The sequence below is a fragment of the Calonectris borealis genome, unplaced genomic scaffold (assembly GCF_964195595.1).
Source record: "Calonectris borealis unplaced genomic scaffold, bCalBor7.hap1.2 HAP1_SCAFFOLD_33, whole genome shotgun sequence".
Lineage (NCBI taxonomy): Eukaryota > Metazoa > Chordata > Aves > Procellariiformes > Procellariidae > Calonectris > Calonectris borealis.
The window spans coordinates 3,222,588-3,243,320 of NW_027441449.1; the positions used below are offsets into that span (position 1 = coordinate 3,222,588).

At 68.1% G+C, this 20,733-nt stretch overlaps 1 protein-coding gene across 1 annotated transcript; it reads right to left on the reverse strand.

The window, feature by feature from the left end:
- Positions 1-6,558: 6,558 nt before the first annotated feature.
- Positions 6,559-20,464, reverse strand: LOC142076122 (voltage-gated potassium channel subunit beta-3-like). Its single transcript, XM_075138506.1, has 15 exons — positions 20,305-20,464; positions 18,455-18,498; positions 17,909-17,946; positions 17,758-17,831; positions 17,603-17,647; positions 17,146-17,190; positions 16,811-16,848; positions 16,192-16,278; positions 15,778-15,813; positions 13,735-13,820; positions 12,388-12,481; positions 11,145-11,230; positions 8,640-8,727; positions 8,019-8,107; positions 6,559-7,047 (listed from the first exon to the last, which is right to left on the reverse strand). Exons 1-15 carry the CDS (start codon positions 20,385-20,387, stop codon positions 6,985-6,987), a joined length of 996 nt encoding a protein of 331 aa, XP_074994607.1. The 5' UTR covers positions 20,388-20,464; the 3' UTR covers positions 6,559-6,984.
- Between the last annotated feature and the right edge of the window lie 269 nt (positions 20,465-20,733).

The following is a 20,733-nucleotide window of genomic DNA, read 5'->3' on the forward strand; positions in this document are numbered from 1 at the left end:
TACCCGTGGGATCGCCCTGAGGCTCCGGGACGAGATGACGCTGAGAAGTCGAGTGGCCATCGCCTACAGGCACAGCTGTAATGGAAACGTCTCGACTCCATCTAATGGAATCTAACGTTTCCATTAGCTGTTGTGATTTACTTCTTTCTCAGTGACCTGCAGTGACTGGAGGGGGGGTCAGGGAATGACGTGGGACCCCGGCGTGGGTGGAGATTTCCAAAGCTGCAGAGGGGCCTGTGGGACCTGTTGGCTGGCACCCGGAGGCTCTCAAAATACCGTTTCCAGACCATCTGCAACACCCCTCGAGGACTGGATGGACAAACGTACGTCCTCTGGGGGATTTCTCACTGGCGGATCTCTACTGTGCGCCAAAGAGACCCCCACGAAGCACCGGAGGAAAACAATGATCCTTCACGCGTCTCCTGGAGAAGAGCCCGCTGGCCAGGGGGGGCTGCGCCAGCGCTGCCCCCTCTCATCCCCCGGGCCGCGGGCCGGGGCTGTGGGGGGGGACCCGGCTTTGCCCAAGGAGAGCCCTGCAGGGCTGGAGCAAGAACGCTCCCGCCTGCCCGAGCGGACGCCTCCGAGCAGAGACGTCCCCGAGGCCGAGAGCCAGGACCCCGCCGGGGAGCGGCGGAGCCACGGCCCCGGGCACGGCTGTGACCAGCCCGGGGGGGGAGCGCCCGGCCCTGCCGTGCAGCTCCGGCCCCGGCGCGCAGCCTGGGGGTGGCTGCCCCGGGGCAGGGCGGCGCAGGGCCGGCTCTGGGGATGGTTTCTCACGGCCCCACCTCCACCGGGAAAACGCCCCCCCCAGTGGCCGCGGCCCCCCGCGCCTCCCCACGGGCCGTCTGCCTCCCCCTCGCCCGTGGAGCCGGCCCCGGCTCACCCAGCCCCGCTGCCCTCCCTGCCCTGCCCCACCGCGACCCCGGTCCCACCGCCACCCCGAGGTGCGGCGGGCACGGCGCCACGCTGCCCGGGGCTGGGTGCCAGCCCTCGCCCGCCCGCCTACCTGAGCCCGGCGCTCGCCACGGGGCAGCCTGCGTGTCCCGGACTCCCAGGGCCGCCAGGAGGAGGAGGATGAGGAGGTAGGCGGGGGACACAGCCCTCCGGGCCTGAGCCATGCTGCTGCTGCTGCTGCTGCCGCTGCCGCTGCCGCTGCTGCTGCTTCTGCTGCTGCTGCTTCTGCTGCTGCCGCTGCCGCTGCCGCTGCTGCTTCTGCTGCTGCTGCTTCTGCTGCTGCTGCTGCTGCTGCCGCTGCCGCTGCCGCTGCTGCTTCTGCTGCTGCTGCTTCTGCTGCTGCTGCTGCTGCTGCCGCTGCTGCCGCTAATAGGGCCACCGCTGCAGCCGCTGCTGCTGCTGCTGCTGCTGCTACTGCTGCTGCTGCCGCTGCTGCTGCCGCTGCTGCTGCCGCCGCTGCTGCTGCCGCCGCTGCTGCTGCTGCCGCTGCCGCTGCTGCCGCTGCCGCTGCTGCTGCTGCTGCTGCTGCCGCTAACCGTGCCACCGCTGCAGCCGCTGCTGCTGCTGCTTCTGCTGCTTCTGCTGCTTCTGCTGCTTCTGCTGCTTCTGCTGCTGCTGCTGCTGCCGCTAATGGTGCCACCACTGCTGCTGCTGCTTCTGCTGCTTCTGCTGCTTCTGCTGCTGCTGCTTCTGCTGCTTCTGCTGCTTCTGCTGCTGCCGCTGCTGCCGCTAATGGTGCCACCACTGCTGCTGCTGCTACCGCTGCTGCCGCTGCTGCTGCCGCCGCCGCTAACGGTGCCACCGCTGCAGCCGCTGCTGCTGCTGCTGCTGCTGCTGCTGCTGCCGCCGCTGCTGCTTCTGCTGCTGCTGCTGCTTCTGCTACCGCTGCCGCCGCTGCTGCTGCCGCCGCTGCTAACGGTGCCACCGCTGCAGCCGCTGCCGCTGCCGCCGCTGTCCCTGCCGGCACTGCCAGAGCGGTGCCCGCAGCCCAGCCCAGCACGTCACGGCGCGCCACAGCGGGGCTCTGTGACCTCACAGACCGGCCGCCCAACCACAGCCCCACCCCTGGCACGCCCCACCCCCCCACGTCACGTCGGGAGGGCGGGGCTCCCGGAGGGGACTGCGACTGGCTGCCACGAGGGGTGTTTTGACCGTCTGGAGCTTGACGGTGGTGGTGAAAGGGTCGAGTGTTGGCGGGTACGAATGAGGGGCAAGGCCAACGGGGCAGGTGTCGTGGTGGGAGTCTGGTATAGACCACCCAGCGGGGTGACCAGACGGGTGGGATATTCCATAGGCAGCTGGGAGGAGTCCCACCATCGCTAGCCCTTGTTCTGGTGGGGGACTTCAACTTCCCGGGTGTCTGCTGGAAATACAATCCAGTGGAGAGGAAACGGTCGAGGAGGTTCCCGGAGTGTGTGGAAGAGAACTTCCTGATACAGCTGGTGGGGGAGCCAACCAGGGAAGGCACCCCGCTTGGACCTGTTGGTTGCGAACAGAGAAGGACTTGTGGGTGATGTGATGGGCTCGGGCACGGTGATCATGAAATGATAGAGCTTTCAGTTCTTGGATGTCCTGGTTGCGGCTGGGATGGAGTTGATTTTCTTCCTATTAACTGGTAGAGTGCCGTGTCTTGAATCATAGAATCACAGAATCACAGAATCACAGAATCACAGAATCACAGAATCATAGAATCACAGAATCACAGAATCATAGAATCATAGAATCACAGAATCACAGAATCACAGAATCATAGAATCATAGAATCACAGAATCATAGAATCACAGAATCACAGAATCACAGAATCACAGAATCATAGAATCACAGAATCACAGAATCATAGAATCATAGAATCACAGAATCACAGAATCACAGAATCATAGAATCATAGAATCATAGAATCATTAAGCTTGGAAAAGACCTCCAAGATCATCGAGTCCAACCGTCAACCCAACACCACCATGCCCACTAAAGCATGTCCCGAAACGCCTCATCTACACATCTTTTAAATACTTCCGGGGTATTTGGATGTAGTAGGAGAATAATGTTGATAATACGGTGATGTTTTAGTTGTTGCTAAGTAACGTTTACGCTAGTCAAGGACTTTTCATCTTCCCGTGCCCCGCCAGGTGCGCGGGGGGCTGGGAGGGAGCGTGGCCAGGACGGCTGGCCCAGCTGGCCAATGGGCTATTCCATACCATATGACGTCACGCTCAGCATATAAGGCTGGGGGAAGAAGGAGGAGGGGGGGACGTTCGGAGTGATGGCGTTTGTCTTCCCAAGTCACCGTTAGGCGTGACGGAGCCCTGCTTCCCTGGGGATGGCTGAGCACCTGCCTGCCGGTGGGAAGTGGGGAATGAATTCCTTGATTTGCTTTGCTTGTGCGCGGTTTTTGCTTTCCCTGTTAAACTGTCTTTATCTCAGCCCAGGAGTTTTCTCACTTTTACCCTTCCGATTCTCTCCCCCATCCCATTGTGGGGGGAGCGAGCGAGCGAGCGGCTGGGTGGGGCTCAGTTGCCGGCTGGGGTTAAACCGGGACATTGGAGAAGGAAGGAGAGAGGTTAGCAGAGCTGCCACCCTGGACAGGGTGACAAAGGCGGAGGAGAAGGCTGAGGCACTTCATGCCTTCAGTCTTTAATAGTAAACCCAGTTGTTCTCCAGGTACCCAGGTACCTTTTTCTCTCTAGGTCTAAGATCTTTTTTGATACGGTAAATACCAAAAGGAAAGACTACGTAAAACGACTGGAAGCTACCTAGTTAGCAGGTAAACTGAAAATAAGAGGCTCCATTTTTCCCTCGTGCCGTAGAGAGCATTGGGGTTTTTCAGAGGGTCTGGTGGTGGCGCGGTGGTGGGTTTTGTTGTCGGTTTTTTGGAGGTTTGGGAGTCTTTTTTTAGTGGAGTGCCAGGTGGCAGTCCACCGTGCTGCAGAGAAGCGGGGTAGTCCGTCGATTACTGTTATTACTAAGAATTCCAGCAAAGCGACGGGGATCGGCTTGAACGAGTGAACCCTCCGCGAGGGGGGGTTTGGGGGTTTGGGGGGGGGGGGGGGCTGAACAGAATCTGAGCGAAAAAACTACGCAAGGGCATTGAGACGTGGCTGAATACGAAAAAGCTGAGCAGCGATTTTGCCTTCTCAGAACAAAAAAAAAAAAAAAATCACTTTAGGTCCCAGTTCCCTTTCCGGTGCCTTCGTTACATCTGTCGCCGCGCGCAGAGACTTTGCGAGCAGGGTGCGCGCAATTGAAGCACAAAAACCTTTCCCCAAAAGACGGCGAGGGGCAGCAAGGGGCTGTGCGAGGCGTTGGCGGGCTCCCTGCAGCAGATATTTGGGGGGTCCCTGCTGGCCAGGCAGGCTTCAACCAGGGGGTGAAGGGTGGGGGTCCGCTGCTCCCTGCGCTGGGCCGATCGGAAGTCTTGCCGCGTCATCGTCTTCCAGCTCATGGGTTCCTTCCCTTAGGATCCTCCCGTCTTTTTGCGTTGATTTTCTCCTCCCGAGTTGCCAACGGCGGCGCGGGTTACAACCGCCCAGCTTCCCTCCGCGTTTTTCCCTTTCTCGCCTTGCGAGGTTCGGCCGGGTTCCTTCTCCCAACCGAGCCAATTTCCCGGGAACCAGGGCCGCGCAGCTTCGCGGTGCCGGAGCTCGGCCGCCGCCGCCGGCCGGACCCTGCGAGTGGGGGAGGTGCGAAGGGCAAGGTGCCCTTTTCCAGATCCTTCTGCGTCGCAGTTGAGTGGATTCCGTCGTACCCGAGAGGCTTTGCTCTTCGCTAATCCCCACGTTGCGGGACCGGAGTAACCGGGATGAGGTTTTTTGAGAAATCGGCTACGTTGAGTTTCGTACGGCTACAGCAGGAAAAAAAACTTCACATTTTTTTCACTTAAATCTACAAAAGCTCAGTTCGGCTCGAATCATATTAGCGCGTAACAGGAAATTCTTCGCCGGTGTTGCTGGAAGAACACGTTCTCTCTGCTTGGGGGGGTTGCGCTGAAGTTCGTCTCAACGAAGGAATCGGTTCGTGCGCGCTTCCATCAAACCGCCGATGGGGAACGACTTGCCGAGAAGACGCGAGTTTGACCTCGAAAAGGAAAAGCTCCCCGCGGATGCGGCCGAGATGTGTATTTTTATACACGGATGTGTATTTTTATACACGGATGTGTATTTTTACTCTTCGTAAACCCCAAGTTTAAAAAAAAAAACCACACAACCCACGACCCAGAGGATATTGCAGGGCCGCGTGGTCCTTACGTCCACCAGAAGAACACCACTTTCTGAAGACCAACAAAAACCTCCTGAATTGGAACGGGCGTGAAAACGCTGAGGAATAAATATCGCCGTTGACTGTAGATGTCGGGGAGTTTTTCTGTTTGTGACCTGGGTCACGTTTTGCGCTCTCGGTACTGGAGAGCGGCCAAGACTGGGCCCAAAGGAAGGGAAGTTGGCGGAGGATGAAGACGACGGTCGCGTCCTGCCAATGGATGGAGCGGTCTCTCCTTTCCGTGGCAACGTTGGCGTGGGAGGTAATGAACCGCGACGGGACGCGATAATGAGAAGAGAGTTTGGTTATTTCCGACTTTGTGACAAATCCGTATAAATACAGAATCATTTGGGTGGGAAAAGACCTTGAAGACCATCGAGTCCAGTGTGAACCCAACACTGCCACGTCCACCGCTAGACCACCTCATCTCCACGTCTTTTAAACATCTCCAAGGATGGGGACTCCACCGCTGCCCTGGGCAGCCTGGTCCAAGGCCTGACCACCCTTTGGGTGAAGAAATTTCTCCTCATGTCCAATCTAAACCTCCCTTGGCGCAACTTGAGGCCATCTCCTCTCGTCCTATCGCTGTTCCTTGGGAGAAGAGACCGACCCCCACCTCGCTCCAACCTCCTTCCAGGGAGTTGTAGAGCGATGAGGTCTCCCCTCACCTCCTCTTCTCCAGGCCCTTCACCCGCTCCGTTGCCCTCCTCTGGACACGCTCCAGCCCCTCCATGTCCTTCTTGTCGTGAGGGGCCCAGAACTGAACCCAGGATTCGAGGTGCGGCCTCACGGGGGGACAACGACCACCTCCCCGCTCCCGCTGGCCACACCAGTGCTGACACAGGCCAGGGTGCCGCTGGCCACCTGGGCACGCGGCCGGCTCGTGTCCAGCTGCCGACCAGCACCCCGGGGCCTTTTCCCCCGGTCCTCCCCCACCCAAGGGTGGGGTGGCCCAAGGGTGGGACCCGGCCCTTGGCCTTGTTGCCCCTCCCCCATTGGCCTGGGCCCATGGCCCAGCCTGCCCAGGTCCCTCCGTGGACCCTTCCCCCCCCCCCCCCCCCAGCAGATCAACACCCCCCAACCCCAACCGGTGACACCCCTGAGCCCCCCCAAATCAAAACCCCTCCCCCCCCAACCCCCCCAATCCCAGCCCCTCCCCCACAGCCCCCAAATCCCAGCCCCTCCCCCAACCCCTCCACCCCCAGCCCAGCCCCTCCCCCACATCCCTCCAAATCAAAGCCCCTCCCCCCCAGCCCACCAAACCCAGGCCCCTCCCCCCAGCCCTCTCCTCCCCCCCCAAATCCAAACCCCTCCCCCCCCGCCCCCCAAACACGAGGCCACAGCCCCGCCCCCCCCGTGGGAAAAGCCACTTTATTGGCCCACCTTTAAGGGAGGGGGAGGAGGGGGTGGGGCAACGTGAGGCCCCACCCCCACTGGAAGCGCCGCGATTGGGGGATGGGCACGGAGGGGCGGAGTTTGTGCTTAAAAGGCCCCACCGCCTGGTGGGGGCGGGGCAGTATTATTGCTCTCGATTAACATGGCTCCTCCCCCTCATCGGGGGCCACAAGGCATTGTGGGAAGGGGGATGGGTGGGGCTCTACTCACTGGCTCCGCCCCCTCAACCAACCAATGAGGAAGGGAAGCGGCGAGGTGGGGCCCCGCCCTCCTGCACACACCCCTTCACCGAAGGGGCGGGGTGAGGGGCGGGGCCTAGGAGCCAGCTGAAGGGGGGGCGGGGCTCATGCAGGAGACAGCCAATAGGAGGGGAGGGGCGGGGCCTAGGGCGGGGCCAGGAGGGTCTCCAGCTCCTGCAGCGTCGCGGGGCCGAGCTGGGGCAGCACCTGGGGGGGGGGGGGGGGCAGGGATTTGAGGGTGCCCCGGGGGTTTGGGGGTTCCCAGGGGTTTGGGGGGGCCCCGGGGGGTTGGGGTTCCCAGGGCTCTGGGGGGACCCTGGGTTTGGGGGGACCCCGGGTTTGGGGGGGCGCCCAGGGGTCTGGGGAGGCCCAGGGAGTTTGGGGGGTCCCAGGGGTTTGGGGGGGCACCAGGGGTTTGGGGGTTCCCAGGGCTCTGGGGGGACCCCAGGTTTGGGGGGGCCCCGGGGGTTTGGGGGGGCGCCCAGGAGTCTGGGGAGGCCCAGGGAGTTTGGGAGGTCCCAGGGGTTTGGGGAGGCCCAGGGGGGTGGGGGGCCCTGGAGTTTGGGGGGGCCCAGGGCTTTGGGGGTTCCCAGGGGTTTGGGGGGGGCGCCAGGGGTTTGGGGGTTCCTGGGGCTCTGGGGCGACCCCGGATTTGGGGGAACCCCGGGTTTGGGGGGGCGCCCAGGGGTCTGGGGAGGCCCAGGGAGTTTGGGGGGTCCCAGGGGTTTGGGGGGGCCTCGGGGGGTTGGGGGTTCCCGGGGCTTTGGGGGACCCCAGGTTTGGGGGGGCCGAGGGGGTTTGGGGGGGAACCAGGGGTTCACGGGGACCTGGGTGTTTGGGGGGGCCCAGGGGTTTGGGGGGGGCCCCGGGGTTTGGGGGGTCCTAGGGGTTTGGGGGGGCTCCAAGGGGTTTGGGGGGATCTCGGGTGTTTGGGGGGACCCCGGGGGTTTTGGGGGGATCCCAGGTGTTTGGGAGGACCCTGGGGGTTTGGGGGTTCCCAGGGGGCTTGGGGGGTCTCAGCAGTTTGGGAGGGGCCTTGGGGTTTGGGGGGACCTGGGAGTTTGGGGGGACGCTGGGGAGTTTGGGGGGGGGGGCGGGAGTTTCGGGGGGGCCCGGGGGGTTTTGGGGGGAACGAGGGATTTGGGGGGTCCCTGGGGTTTTGGGGTCCCCCCCCTCACCTGCAGGGCGTGGAGCTGCTCCCGCAGCAGCCGGGGGGTGTCGGCCCCCACCAGGACGGAGCTGACGCCCTCGGCCCGCAGGGACCAGGCTGGGGACACCCCCAGTGTCACCCCCTGCCACCCACTGTCACCCCATGTCACCCCCCCGGCACCCGCTGGCACCCCCCTGTCACCTTGTCACCCAGTGTCACCCCATGTCACCCCCTGTCACCCCCTGTTGCCCGCCGTCCCCTCAGCCCACAGGGACCAGGCTGGGGACACCCCCACCCGCGTCACCCGCTGCCACCCACTGTCACCCACTGCCACCCCATGTCACCCACTGTCACCCACTGCCACCCCATGTCACCCACTGTCACCCCACTGCCACCCCAGGTCACCCTACTGTCACCCCACTGCCACCCCCTGCCACCCACTGTCACCCCATGTCACCCCCTGCCACCCCCTGCCACCCACTGTCACCCCATGTCACCCCACTGCCACCCACTGCCACCCCCATCCCCCCTGTCCCCTCCTGTCCCCCCACCCCCTCGTCCCCCCCATCCCCCCCGTCCCCCGTGTGTCCCCCCTGTGCCCCCTGTCCCCTCCTGTCCCCCGGGGTCCCCTGTCCCCGTGTCCCCTCACCGATGGCCAGCTGGGACACGGAGCAGCCCAGGCGCTGGGCCAGCGGCTGCAGCTCCCCCACCTTCAGCGCCTGCCGGCGTCCCCCACCCTGGGGACATCGGGGACATCGGGGATGTGGGGACACCGGGGGGATGTGGGGACATCGGGGGACATGGGGGGACATGGGGACATCGGGGACGTGGGGACACTGGGGGGATGTGGGGACATTGGGGGACATGGGGACATCGGGGATGTGGGGACACCGGGGGGATGTGGGGACATCGGGGGACATGGGGGGACATGGGGACATCGGGGACGTGGGGACACCGGGGGGATGTGGGGACATCGGGGGGACAGGAGACACCGAGAGGATGGGGGGACATGGGGACATGCGGCCACCAAGGGCGATGGGGACACCAGGGGACGTGGAGGACATCAGGGACATGGAGACATGGGGACACCAGGGGGATGAGGGGACACCGAGAGGATGGGGGGACATGGGGACACCAAGGGCAATGGGGACACCAGCGGTATGGGGACGCTGGGGGGACATGGGGACACCAGGGGGATGTGGGGTCATCAGGGGACATCGGGGGACATGGGGACATCGGGGATGTGGGGACACCAGGGGGATGTGGGGTCATCAGGGGACATCGGGGGACATGGGGACATCGGGGATGTGGGGACACCAGGGGGATGTGGGGACATCGGGGATGTGGGGACACCAGGGGGATGTGGGGACATCAGGGGACATCGGGGGACATGGGGACATCGGGGATGTGGGGACACCAGGGGGATGTGGGGACATCGGGGATGTGGGGACACCAGGGGGATGTGGGGACATCAGGGGACATCGGGGGACATGGGGACATCGGGGATGTGGGGACACCGGGGAGATGTGGGGACATGGGGGGACATGGGGACATCGGGGATGTGGGGACACCGGGGGGATGTGGGGACATCGGGGGACATGGGGGGACATGGGGACACCGGGGGGATGTGGGGACACCGGGGGACATGGGGGGACATGGGGACATCGGGGATGTGGGGACATCGGGGGACATGGGGGGACATGGGGACACCGGGGGGATGTGGGGACACCGGGGGACATGGGGGGACATGGGGACATCGGGGATGTGGGGACACAGGGGGGATGTGGGGACATCGGGGGACATGGGGGGACATGGGGACATTGGGGATGTGGGGACACCGGGGGGATGTGGGGACATTGGGGGACATGGGGGGACATGGGGACATCGGGGATGTGGGGACACCGGGGGGATGTGGGGACATCGGGGGGATGTGGGGACATCGGGGGGACAGGGGACACCGAGAGGATGGGGGGACATGGGGACATGCGGCCACCAAGGGCGATGGGGACACCAGGGGACATGGAGGACATCAGGGACATGGAGACATGGGGACACCAGGGGGATGAGGGGACACCGAGAGGATGGGGGGACATGGGGACACCAAGGGCAATGGGGACACCAGGGGTATGGGGACGCTGGGGGGACATGGGGACACCAGGGGGATGTGGGGTCATCAGGGGACATGGGGGGACATGGGGACATTGGGGATGTGGGGACACCGGGGGGATGGGGGGACATCAGGGGACATGGGGGGACATGGGGACATCGGGGATGTGGGGACACCAGGGGGATGTGGGGACATCGGGGATGTGGGGACACCAGGGGGATGTGGGGACATCAGGGGACATCGGGGGACATGGGGACATCAGGGATGTGGGGACACCGGGGAGATGTGGGGACATCGGGGGACATGGGGGGACATGGGGACATCGGGGATGTGGGGACACCGGGGGGATGTGGGGACATCGGGGAAATGGGGGGACATGGGGACATCGGGGATGTGGGGGACATTGGGGACATGGGGGACATTGGGGACATGGGGACACTGGGGGGATGTGGGGACATGGGGGGACATTAGCGGACATCGGGGGACATGGGGACATCGAGGGCAATGGGGACATGGGGGGACATTGGGGACTTGGGGACACCAGGGGGATGGGGACATCGGGTACATGGGGACATGAGGGACATGGGGACACTGGGGGACACCAGAGGGACATGGGGACACTGGGGACACCGGGGACATGGGGACATCAGGGGACACCGGAGCACACGGGGACACCAGAGGGACATGGGGACACCAGAGGGACATGGGGACATCAGGGGACACCGGGGCACACGGGGACACCAGAGGGACATGGGGACACTGGGGACATCGGGGACATGGGGACATCAGGGGACACCGGAGCACACGGGGACACCAGAGGGACATGGGGACACCAGAGGGACATGGGGACATCAGGGGACACCGGGGCACACGGGGACACCAGAGGGACATGGGGACACTGGGGACATCGGGGACATGGGGACACCAGAGGGACATGGGGACACTGGGGACACCGGGGACATGGGGACATCAGGGGAGGGGGGACACTGGGGGACACCGGGGACAGGGGGGATGGCAGCGGGGGCCCTGGGTGCTGGGGGGGGGTACCTTGGCTGGGGGGCGGCCGTGGGGCCTCGGCTCCTCCTCCAGGGCGGGGCCGGGGGCCACCGGGGACCAGGTGAGGGCGCCCAGGCCTGGGCAGGGTGCGGGGTGACCCACGGCCCCCCCCCCCCCGCCCCACGGCGCCGGCCCACGGGCACCCCAGACCCGCTCCCCTCACACAGCACCCCACGGCCGGGATCCACCCGCAGGGACCCCCATGGGTGCCCCCCATGGACCCCCCATGGGTGCCCCCCCCATAGACCCCCATGGACCCCCCATGGGTGCCCCCCCATAGACCCCTCATGGGTGCCCCCCCATGGGTGCCCCCCCATAGACCCCCCATGGGTTCCCCCACCCATAGACCCCCATAGACCCCCCATGGGTGCCCCCCCCATAGACCCCCATAGACCCCCCCATGGGTACCCCCCCCATGGACCCCCCATGGGTGCCCCCCCATAGACCCCCCATGGGTGCCCCCCCCCATAGACCCCCATAGACCCCCCCATGGGTACCCCCCCCATAGACCCCCATAGACCCCCCATGGGTGCCCCCCCCATAGACCCCCATAGACCCCCCCATGGGTGCCCCCCCCATACACCCCCATGGACCCCCCATGGGTGCCCCCCACCCATAGACCCCCATAGGCGCTCCCATGGGTGCCCCCCCCATAGACCCTCCATGGACGCCCCCATGGGTGCCCCGTCATAGACCCCCCATGGGTTCCCCCACCCACAGACCCCCCATGGACCCCCCATGGGTTCCCCCACCCATAGACCCCCATAGACCCCCCCATGGGTGCCCCCCCCAGACCCTCCATGGACCCCCCCACGGGTTCCCCCACCCATAGACCCCCCATGGACCCCCCATGGGTGCCCCCCACCCATAGACCCCCCCATGGCTGCCCCCCCATAGACCCCCCATGGACCCCCCATGGGTTCCCCCACCCATAGATGCCCCATGGACCCCCCATGGGTGCCCCCACCCATAGACCCCCATAGACCCCCCATGGGTGCCCCCCCCAGACCCCCCCCATGGGTGCCCCGTCATAGACCCCCCATGGGTTCCCCCACCCATAGACCCCCATGGACCCCCCATGGGTGCCCCCCCCAGACCCTCCATGGACCCCCCCATGGGTTCCCCCACCCATAGATGCCCCATGGACCCCCCATGGGTTCCCCCACCCATAGACCCCCATGGACCCCCCATGGGTGCCCCCCCCCAGACCCCCCCATGGGTGCCCCCCCCGCACCGAGCTGCCGGAAGAGGCGGGGCTCCGGCGGAAGCTCCGCCCACTGGCACACGGGGGCCACCAGGTTGAGCTGTCGGGCCACCGCGTAGGTGTCCTGGGGGGGCACGGGGACAGCCCTGTCACCCCTGTGGCCCCGTGTCCCCCCCACCCCCCCGTCCCCCCCCACATCCCCCCGTGTCCCCCGTGCCCCCCCGTTGTCCCTGATGTCCCCGTGTCACCTCATGTCACCCCCCCGTGTACCCCCATATCCCCCCACGTCCCCCCGTCCCCATGTCCCCCCGTGTCCCCCCGTGTCCCCCCACGTCCCCACGTCCCCACATCCCCATGTCCCCCCGTGTCCCCCCACGTCCCCACGTCCCCATGTCCCCCCGTGTCCCCCCATGTCCCCCCACGTCCCCACGTCCCCATGTCCCCCTGTGTCCCCCCGTGTCCCCCCACGTCCCCGTGTCCCCCCGTGTCCCCCCACGTCCCCCCGTCCCCATGTCCCCCCGTGTCCCCCCGTGTCCCCCCACGTCCCCCCGTCCCCATGTCCCCCCGTGTCCCCCCACGTCCCCACGGCCCCGTGTCCCCCCGTGTCCCCCCGTGTCCCCCCACGTCCCCCCGTCCCCATGTCCCCCCGTGTCCCCCCGTGTCCCCCCACGTCCCCACGTCCCCACGTCCCCCCGTGTCCCCCCGTGTCCCCCCACGTCCCCACGGCCCCGTGTCCCCCCGTGTCCCCCCACGTCCCCCCACGTCCCCACGTCCCCATGTCCCCCCGTGTCCCCCCGTGTCCCCCCACGTCCCCACGTCCCCCCGTGTCCCCCCGTGTCCCCCCACGTCCCCACGGCCCCATGTCCCCCCGTGTCCCCCCGTGTCCCCCCGTGTCCCCCCCGTCCCCATGTCCCCCCATGTCCCCCCGTGTCCCCCCACGTCCCCACATGCCCCTTGTCCCCCCGTGTCCCCCCATGTCCCCCCTGTCCCCCCATGTCCCCCCGTGTCCCCCCATGTCCCCACGTCCCCCCACGTCCCCCCATGTCCCCCCATGTCCCCCCGTGTCCCCCCACGTCCCCACGTCCCCCCATGTCCCCCCGTGTCCCCCCACGTCCCCACGTCCCCCCATGTCCCCCCATGTCCCCCCGTGTCCCCCCACGTCCCCACGTCCCCCCATGTCCCCCCGTGTCCCCCCGTGTCCCCCCATGTCCCCACGTCCCCCCACGTCCCCCCATGTCCCCCCATGTCCCCACGTCCCCCCACGTCCCCCCCATGTCGTCCCCATGTCCCCCCCACGTCCCCCCCACATCCCCATGTCCCCCCCGTGTCCCCCCCGTGTCCCCCCCACGTCCCCCCCATGTCCCCCCCTGTCCCCACCATGACGTCGCCGGGCGCCCCCCCCGCCGTCCCCCAGTACAGCGCCAGCCCCCGCTCGATGATGTCACTCATGACGCGCACCAGCTCTGCGGGCGACAGCCCCCGGGCCGTTCACTCTGGGCCCTACTGAGGGCGGGGAGGGAGGGGAGGGGCAGGAGAGCCCATGGGTGCTCTGGGGGGTCTTGGGGGTGCTATGGGGGGTCTGGGGCAGTTCGTGGGTGCCATAGGGGATGGGGAGGGCCATGGGTGCTATAGGGATCTGGGGGGGCCCATGGGTGCTATGGAGGGTCAGGGGGGGCTATAGGGGTCTGGGGGGGCTATGGGTGCTATGGGGGTCTGGGGGAGTCATGGGTGCCATAGGGGATGGAGAGGGCTATAGGTGCTATGGGGGGTCAGGGGGGCTATAGGGGTCTGGGGGGGGGCCATGGGTGCCATGGGGGGTCTGGGGGTGCTATGGGGGTCCCATGGGTGCCATGGGGGGTCTGGGGGGGTCCATGGGTGCCATAGGGGATGGGGGGCTATGGGTGCTATGGGGGGTCTGGGGGTGCTATGGGGGTCCCATGGGTGCCATGGGGGATCTGGGCGTGCTATGGGGGTCCCATGGGTGCTATGGGGGGTCTGGGGGGGTCCATGGGTGCCATAGGGGATGGGGGGCTATGGGTGCTATGGGCGGTCTGGGGCTGCTATGGGGGGTCCCATGGGTGCTATGGGGGTTCTGGGGGGGTCCATGGGTGCCATAGGGGATGGGGGGCTATGGGTGCTATGAGCAGTCTGGGGGTGCTACGGGGGGTCCCATGGGTGCCATGGGGAGTCTGGGGGGGTCCATGGGTGCCATAGGGGATGGGGGTCCCATGGGTGCCATGGGGGGTCTGGGGGGGTCCATGGGTGCCATAGGGGATGGGGGTCCCATGGGTGCCATGGGGGGTCTGGGGGGGTCCATGGGTGCCATAGGGGATGGGGGGCTATGGGTGCTATGGGCGGTCTGGGGCTGCTATGGGGGGTCCCATGGGTGCCATGGGGGGTCTGGGGGGGTCCATGGGTGCCATAGGGGATGGGGTCTATGGGTGCTATGGGGGGTCTGGGGGTGCTATGGGGGTCCCATGGGTGCTATGGGGAGTCTGGGGGGGTCCATGGGTGCCATAGGGGTTGGGGTCTATGGGTGCTATGGGGGGTCTGGGGCTGCTATGGGGGGTCCCATGGGTGCCATGGGGGGTCTGGGGGGGTCCATGGGTGCCATAGGGGATGGGGGGCTATGGGTGCTATGGGCGGTCTGGGGGTGCTATGGGGGGTCCCATGGGTGCCATGGGGAGTCTGGGGGGGTCCATGGGTGCCATAGGGGATGGGGTCTATGGGTGCTATGGGGGGTCTGGGGCTGCTATGGGGGGTCCCATGGGTGCCATGGGGGGTCTGGGGGGGTCCATGGGTGCCATAGGGGATGGGGGGCTATGGGTGCTATGGGCGGTCTGGGGGTGCTATGGGGGGTCCCATGGGTGCCATGGGGGGTCTGGGGCTGCTATGGGGGTCCCATGGGTTCTATGGGGAGTCTGGGGGGGGTTCATGGGTGCCATAGGGGATGGGGGTCCCATGGGTGCCATGGGGGGTCTGGGCGTGCTATGGGGGTCCCATGGATGCTATGGGGAGTCTGGGGGGGTCCATGGGTGCCATAGGGGATGGGGGGCTATGGGTGCCATGGGGGGTCTGGGGGGGTCCATGGGTGCCATAGGGGATGGGGGGCTATGGGTGCCATGGGGGGTCTGGGGGGGTCCATGGGTGCCATAGGGGATGGGGGGCTATGGGTGCCATGGGGGGTCTGGGGGGGTCCATGGGTGCCATAGGGGATGGGGGGCTATGGGTGCTATGGGGGGTCTGGGGGGGTCCATGGGTGCCATAGGGGATGGGGGGCTATGGGTGCTATGGGGGGTCTGGGGGGGTCCATGGGTGCCATAGGGGATGGGGGGCTATGGGTGCTATGGGGGGTCTGGGGGTGCTATGGGGGTCCCATGGGTGCCATGGGGGGTCCCCGTGGGTCGGGCCCCCCGGTACCTTCCAGCCGCAGGAGGCGCAGGGTCGGGTCGAGCCCTGTGGGGCGAAGAGAGACATGTGAGGGGGTGGGGCCTGAGGGGGTGGGGCCCGAGGAGGCGGGGTCTCCTAGGGGCGGGGCCTCCGGGGGCGGGGCATGCGGGAGGGGCGGGGCCTGCAGGGGACTTTAAGCCCAGTGGGGAGGGGGAAGGTGGGAGGGGCCAAGGGTGCCCCAAGGGGTGGGGTGTTACCCATGGGCGGAGCCTATGGGTGGGCAGGGGCGGGGCAAGGGACGGGGCCTACCTGTGGGGGTGGGAGGAGACTGGGTGGGGAGGGGCGTGTGGGAAGGGGTGGGGTCTGGAGGGAAAGGGGTGGGGTCTAGCATGGGTGGGGCGGGGCCTGGTGCTGGTGTGGGTGGGGCAGTGGGCGGGGTCTTACCTTCGGTGTGGGCGGGGCCGGGGCGGGGCCCAGCGAAGACGACGTCAACGTAATCGAGCTGGAGCCGCTGGAGGGACCCACGGAGGCCTGGGGACCCACGGACACGGGCGGACCCACGGCACCGCCCCACGGCATCCCCTGCCCCACGGCACCGCCCCACGGCACCGCCCCACCCCACGGCACCGCCCCACGGCATCCCCTGCCCCACGGCACCGCCCCACGGCACCGCCCCACGGCATCCCCTGCCCCACGGCACCGCCCCACGGCACCGCTCCACGGCACCGCCCCACCCCACGGCACCGCCCCACGGCATCCCCTGCCCCACGGCATCCCCTGCCCCACGGCACCGCCCCACGGCACCGCCCCACGGCATCCCCTGCCCCACGGCACCACCCCACGGCACCGCCCCACCCCACGGCACCGCCCCACGGCACCGCCCCACAGCATCCCCTGCCCCACGGCACCGCCCCACGTCACCCTCCCCGTGCCCCATGGCACCCCCCTGCCCTACAGTGCTGCCCCATGGCATCGTCCCGCGCCCCCCCCTTGCCCCACAGATCCCCCCACCCCACAGTGCACCTCCCCCACCCCACACATTCCCCCCCCCCCCCCAACTCACCCTCCAGGACCTGTTTCCGCGAGAGCCCCCGGTCGGCCCTTGGGGGGCAGAGACGGCGTCACCCCACGGCTGCCCCACACCGACCCCTCCTGCCCCACAGCCCCCCCCGCCCCACAGCTCCTCCCCCACCCCACAGCCCCCCCCCACCCCACAGCTCCTCCCCCGCCCCACAGCCCCCCCCTCCTGCCCCACAGCCCCCCCCTCCTGCCCCACAGCTCCTCCCCCGCCCCACAGCCCCCCCCTCCTGCCCCACAGCCCCCCCCTCCTGCCCCACAGCTCCCCCCTGCCCCACAGCTCCCCCCCGCCCCGCCCCCCAGAGCATTGTGGGTACTCACTGCCCCCCCCAGAAGATCCTCATGGTGACGACGTAACTGGAGCGTCTGGGGGGGGGGGTGGGGTCAGCACCCCACGGCTGCCCCACAGCACCCCAGGGTGCCCCCACCCTCCCAGCCACCCCCAAGCACCCCAGGGTGCCCCACAGCACCCCCAAACCCCATCAGGGGCCCCCCCACCCCCCTCCCAGCACCCCAGGGTGCCCCACAGCACCCCCAAACCCCATCAGGGCCCCCCCCCAGCACCCCCAGACCCCACCAAGGACCCCCCTACCCCCCCTCCCAGCACCCCAGGGTGCTCCCCCACCCCCAGGGTGCCCCCCACCCCATGCCCCAACAATGCCCGCCAGGGGCACCCCAACATCCCCGTGCTCCCCTCCCCCTCCCCCCAAGGGGCACCCTTGGGACCCCCCTCACCCCCCCCCACCCCCCTCCCCCCCTCCCCTCTCCCCACCCCCACCTCCAGCCTTTGCTCCTGAGGACGTTTCCCAGCAGCTTCTCTGCCCTAGGGGGGAGGGGCAGCAGTGGGGACCCGGGTCCCCTCGGGGTAGAGGGGGGATGGGGCAGTGGAAGGGGAGGGGTGGGGTTTTGGGGTTCCCCCCCCCCCCCCCGTACCTGCCCGAGGCCTCGGTGACATCAAAGAGGGTCACCCCGCTGTCATAGGCTGCGCTCAGCACCCGCTCAGCAGCCTGGGGGGAAAGGGGGTGATGGGGGGGGGGGGGGCACCCCGGGGGGGGGAGGGAAAGGGGGGGAGGGGGGGTCTCACCTCATCGGAGATCCCGGCCCCGAACGTCCCCCGGGCACCTGGGGTTAAGACTCGGCTGAAGCCATAGGTGACCCCCCCCCAATATCCAACATGGCCGCCCCATCGACCCCCATCGACCCCCACTGACCCCCATCGACCCCCATTGACCCCATTGACCCCACTGACCCCCGCTGACCCCCATCGACCCCCATCGACCCCCATTGACCCCCTTGACCCCCCTTGACCCCACTGACCCCCATGACCCCCATTGACCCCCGTCGACCCCCCTTGACCCCCATCGACCCCCACTGACCCCCATTGACCCCATTGACCCCCATCGACCCCCACTGACCCCATTGACCCCATTGACCCCATTGACCCCCACTGACCCCCACTGACCCCATTGAACCCCCAATGACCCCCATTGACCCCCCTTGACCCCCCTTGACCCCATTGACCCCCCCATTGACCCCATTGCCCCCCCATTGCCCCCCATGACCTCCATTGCCCCCCAATTGCCCCGCCCCCATTGCCCCGCCCCCCACCCCAAGCCCCGCCCCCCCTCACCCAGCCCGAGGCAGGAGACCCGCAGCCCCGATCTCCCCAGGTTCCTGGGGGGGTGAGGGGAGGGGGGGGTCACCCCGGGTGCTCCCCCCAAAGGCACCCAGAGCCCCCCAAAAAAGGGACCCAGGGCCCCCCCAAAGGACCCAGGGTCTGGGTGCGTCCCCCAAAGGTACCCAGGGCCCCCCAAAAAAGGGACCCAGGGCCCCCCCAAAGGACCCAGGGCCCAGGTGCCCCCTCAAAAGGGACCCAGGACCCCCTCAAAAGGACCCAGAGCCCGGGTGCCCCCCCCAAAAGGGACCCAGGACCCCCCCAAAGGGACCCAGAGCCCGGGTGCCCCCCCAAAGGGACCCAAGGCCCGGGTGCCCCCCCAAAAGGGACCCAGAGCCCCCCCCAAAGGGACCCAGGGCCCCCCAAAAAAGGGACCCAGGGCCCAGGTGCCCCCCAAAGGGACCCAAGGCCCGGGTGCCCCCCCCAAAAGGGACCCAGAGCCTCCCCCAAAGGGACCCAGGGCCCCCCAAAAAAGGGACCCAGGGCCCGGGTACCCCCCCAAAGGGACCCAGGGCCCGGGTGCCCCCCCAAAAGGGACCCAGAGCCTCCCCCAAAGGGACCCAGGGCCCCCCAAAAAAGGGACCCAGGGCCCGGGTACCCCCCCAAAGGGACCCAGGGCCCGGGTGCCCCCCCCAAAAGGGACCCAGGGACCCCCCAAAGGAACCCAGGGCCTGGTGCCCCCCCAAAAGGGACCCAGGTATCGGGTGCCCCCCCAAAGTGACCCAGGGCCAGGGTGCCCCCCCCCAAAAGGACCAAAGGCCTGGTGCCCCCCCCAAAAGGGACCCAGGGACCCCCAAGAGGGACGCAGGGCCCGGTGCCACCCCCTCAGGGTGCCCCCCCCCAAAAGAACCCATCGGGTGCCCCCCCCCAAAGGGACCCAGGGCCCCCCAAAAAAGGGACCCAGAGCCCGGGTGCCCCCCCCAAAGGGACCCAGGGCCCCCCAAAAAAGGGACCCAGAGTCCGGGTGCCCCCCCCCAAAGGGATCCAGGCCCCCCCCCGAAAGGACCCACGGCCTGGTGCCACCCCCCCAGGGTGCCCCCCCCAAGGGACCCAGGGCCCGAGTGCCCCCCCCAAAGGGATCCAGGGCCCCCCAAAAAAGAGACCCAGAGCCTGGGTGCTCCCCCCCAAAGGGACCCAGGGCCCGGTGCCACCCCCCCAGGGTGCCCCCCCCAAGGGACCCAGAGCCCGGGTGCCCCCCCCAAAGGGATCCAGGGCCCCCCCCGAAAGGACCCAGGGCCCGGTGCCACCCCCCCAGGGTGCCCCCCCCAAGGGACCCAGGGCCCGGGTGCCCCCCTCCAGGGTGCCCCCCCCAAGGGACCCAGGGCCCCCCAAAAAAGGGACCCAGAGCCCGGGTGCCCCTCCCAAAGCGACCCAGGGCCCCCCCCCAAGGGACCCAGGGCCCGGTGCCACCCCCCAGGGTGCCCCCCCCAAGGGACCCAGGGCCCGGGTGCCCCCCCCAAAGGGATCCAGGGCCCCCCAAAAAAGGAACTCAGAGCCCGGGTGCCCCCCCCAAAGGGACCCAGGGTCCCCCCCAAAAAAGGGACCCAGAGCCCGGGTGCCCCCCCCAAAGGGATCCAGGGCCCCCCCGGAAAGGACCCAGGGCCCGGGTACCCCCCCCAAAGGGACCCAGGGCCCCCCCCGAAAGGACTCAGGGCCCGGGTGCCCCCCTCCAGGGTGCCCCCCCCCAAGGGACCCAGGGCCCGGTGCCACCCCCCCAGGGTGCCCCCCCCCAAAAAAGGGACCCAGGGCCCGGGTGCCCCCCTCCCCCCCCAATGGCCCCGTGCTCCCCCCAGCCCCCCCCGTACCGGTACTTCATGCCGGGCCCGGGGCTCGATCCCGGGGGGTCCCTTCTCGGTGCCGCCGCCTCCCCCTCCCCCATCCCCGGCATCTCCCCCCCCCGCTGCTGTTGCCCCCTCCCCCCCCCTCCTCCGGGTCCGGGTCCCCCCCGAGGGGGGAGGAGGGGACCCCCTCCCCCACCCCCCCCTCCCCCCCCCAGCCGCAGGTCGGTGCAGGCGATGGAGACCTGCATGGGGGAGGGGGGGCACCCAGGAAGCCGAAGGGGGGGGGTGGGGGGGTGGGGGAGGGGTCCAGGGAGGACCCAGAAGTCCCGGGGGGGGTTGGGGGGGGACCCCGGAGCGGCTGAAGATGGGGGGGGGGGGGGGGAGGCCACAGGGGGACGCAGGCGGTCGGGGGAAGGAAAGCTCCGCCCAGGAGGCTCGGCTCATTTGCATACG

What these genes read in the sequence shown, in the direction of transcription:
- LOC142076122 (XM_075138506.1), bottom strand. Translation starts at nt 20,387, where the DNA reads ATGCCGGGGATGGGGGAGGGGGAGGCGGCGGCACCGAGAAGGGACCCC. An exon ending in GGGCGCCCGGCGACGTCATG is followed by an intron (nt 12,482 to 13,734) that starts GTGGGGACAGGG and finishes GTGCCCCCCCAG; the next exon opens with GACACCTACGCGGTGGCCCG. An exon ending in AGCAGCTCCACGCCCTGCAG is followed by an intron (nt 7,048 to 8,018) that starts GTGAGGGGGGGG and finishes CCCCCCCCCCAG; the next exon opens with GTGCTGCCCCAGCTCGGCCC.